We start from the raw sequence: 2,340 nt of genomic DNA on the forward strand, positions 1-2,340 counted from the left end.
CGTGGGACGGCCGCTGCCCCCGCGCCCCTTTGAGTCCCCAGGGGGGTCCCTGCCAGGAGCAGAGGGTGCACCATGTCATCCCATTTCTTACACTTTCCTTAAGTATCTGCTGCTGGTAGCTGGGGTAAGGGACAAGAAATCCTTCTGGGTGGCAATGGCAGCTTCTGCCTTCTTTCCTGTTCCCAAATTCTCATTGCAAATCTCTCTGCTGTGGTGCTGACGCTCGCAGCCCCACGCTCCTCTCGCCCCACACGGAGCAGCTCCCAACACCCGTGCCGCTCCTCTGCCCGGCACCGGGGGAGCGGGTGATGCTCCGGGTCGATGGCAGCACTCTGCTGCTCTGGTGACTCTGGCGTCTCCTTGTGGGAAACCTGTTACAGCGGCATCTCAGTAAAGGTTTAGCACATTTTCTGTAAAGCTAACGTTTTTCTCGTTGTTTCCTAGGACATTGCAAACCCAGATGCAGTTGTCGTGCCCTCGGTACAGCCCCAGGATGGGGAAGAAACTCTCCTCTGAGCGTTTTCTGCAACTCCTTCAGTGCTGTGTCCCGCAACATTTACACAAATCGCTGTAGGTTTGTGCCAGTTGGGATGCTCACTCCTCCTTTGTTTTACTCACGGGTACCCAACCATCTGTCACATTTTACTAGAGCAGCTTCTCCGTGTGCAGCAGACAACTGAAATAGCCCGTATATGCCAGCCCAGGAAACAGCACTCCTTTGGAACTGTGAAGATGATAATTGCAAGGATTGTTCCACAGCTGTCATGCTTGTTTTTCCCAAAACACAGAAAAATATCGGACTGGCTGAACGTCCCCTCCTACCGCCGGCATCCTGTGCTTCTGCGGGCGGGAGGGAGGGCGGGCTGCGGCTGGGTGTGCTGTAGGTGTTCCTGTGGACAACAAGTGTGTCTGCACAGCGTGCCCGTGTTTGAGTGTCTGTGTCTGGTCCTGACTGCGTTTTTCTGTGCGTCGTTTGCCTTTCTGAACAGCAGACTGTTCACGGTGACTCGGGGCAGTGTCTTTGTTGCTGTGCTTTGCTCGCGCACATGAGCGCTTTGGTTCTGATGAGGACATCGGGGGTGTCCGGCGGAGCCGCGGCTGACGGGGGAAGGGTGGCCTGGCACAGGGGGTTTAGCGCGGGGGCTGCCCCCACCCCCCGAGAGGGCTGTTCTGCCCTGACGCCGGGGGAGTGCGACTGGGCGTTCAGGGCAGCGGAGCTGAAACGAGCAGGATTTGAGTGGGTTGTTACTCTAAGTCACTTAAGGTCAATATACATGAGATAGGAAATTTAAATGGGATCAAGTAATTTGAATTTGTTCCCTCCTGTAGTAAAGACGGCTGCGTTTGTATTTTCAGCTTGGGGACCGGGAAGTGCTTTCAAAGAGAAAAGTAGACAAAAAAGACTAATATCAGCTTTACAGCCCTCAGCGGTTTAAACGAAAGCATTGCATCGAGTGATCCCGAGTGCTCCGGTAGAAATATTTATTCTGTGCAAGATATGCAATATTTGCTTAAAAGCACATATTTGACTTTTTACCATTCAGCGATGGTCTTTTCCTTGTAACCAGGGAATGTCCACAAAATCAGAAGCAGCTGATTCACTGGACCAATACACTTTCACTGTTGTTCAATATAAAAGAAGTGCAGTAAATAGATAATCAGTGTTTACGTACGCTACAGTTGAATACACCTGGCACGTGAAGTGTTCAGAATTTAAATTCATGCTAAGGACCTTCTCCAGAGGTTTGTTTTTTCTGCATACATACGCACACCTGCACGGTTACTTGGGTCTATAAAAAAACCCGTACCAGTCTGTGTAGTTCTTAAATCTTGGAAATGATTTCGTTGCAAGTACACCACTTGCCAGCCAAGCAGGGGCTGGTCTCGGCATCGCTCTCAGCTTTCCAACTGAATGACTGATGTTGGGTTGAATATTTGTGATGCGGATACCCGTGCAAAGCAAATGGCTGTACCAGAGCCCTTTACAAACACACGTTCGTGCACGTGGGTGACAGTTCAGGCGCTGTAGGTGAGCACAGGCAGAGGGAGGCGGGCAGGGGTTTGCCTTGGCAGGGGTCCCTGGGAGCGCCGGGGTAAACGCTGCAGCTGTGCTTGGGCAGGTCATGGACCACTCTGTGGACCACTCCGGCTGCTTTGTCATTCAGCAGCGTTAGGAGCGCAGGGTGACAACGGGAGGGGTAAGCGGTGTGGTTCATTTGTTGTCGACGGTGCCGGAGTGACCTGCAGAGCATCTCCGAACACTCTGAACAAACTCGTGCTCTGCAAATGGCGCACCAGGAGTGGGGTCCCCACTCCGGCACTGGCTCTGGGTGGTGGTGG

General features: G+C 52.8%; 1 protein-coding gene across 1 annotated transcript in view; it reads left to right on the forward strand.

Annotated features, from left to right (window-relative positions):
* ERICH3 (glutamate-rich 3) overlaps positions 1-516 on the forward strand; it is a 23,690-nt gene extending 23,174 nt beyond the window's left edge. Inside the window, exon 10 of the mRNA XM_009883987.1 lies at positions 445-516. Coding sequence (XP_009882289.1) covers positions 445-516 — 72 coding nt within the window. The remainder of the gene's footprint in view (positions 1-444) is intronic.
* Positions 517-2,340: the final 1,824 nt, after the last annotated feature.

Source organism: Charadrius vociferus, unplaced genomic scaffold (genome assembly GCF_000708025.1).
Source record: "Charadrius vociferus isolate BGI_N301 unplaced genomic scaffold, ASM70802v2 scaffold423, whole genome shotgun sequence".
Lineage (NCBI taxonomy): Eukaryota > Metazoa > Chordata > Aves > Charadriiformes > Charadriidae > Charadrius > Charadrius vociferus.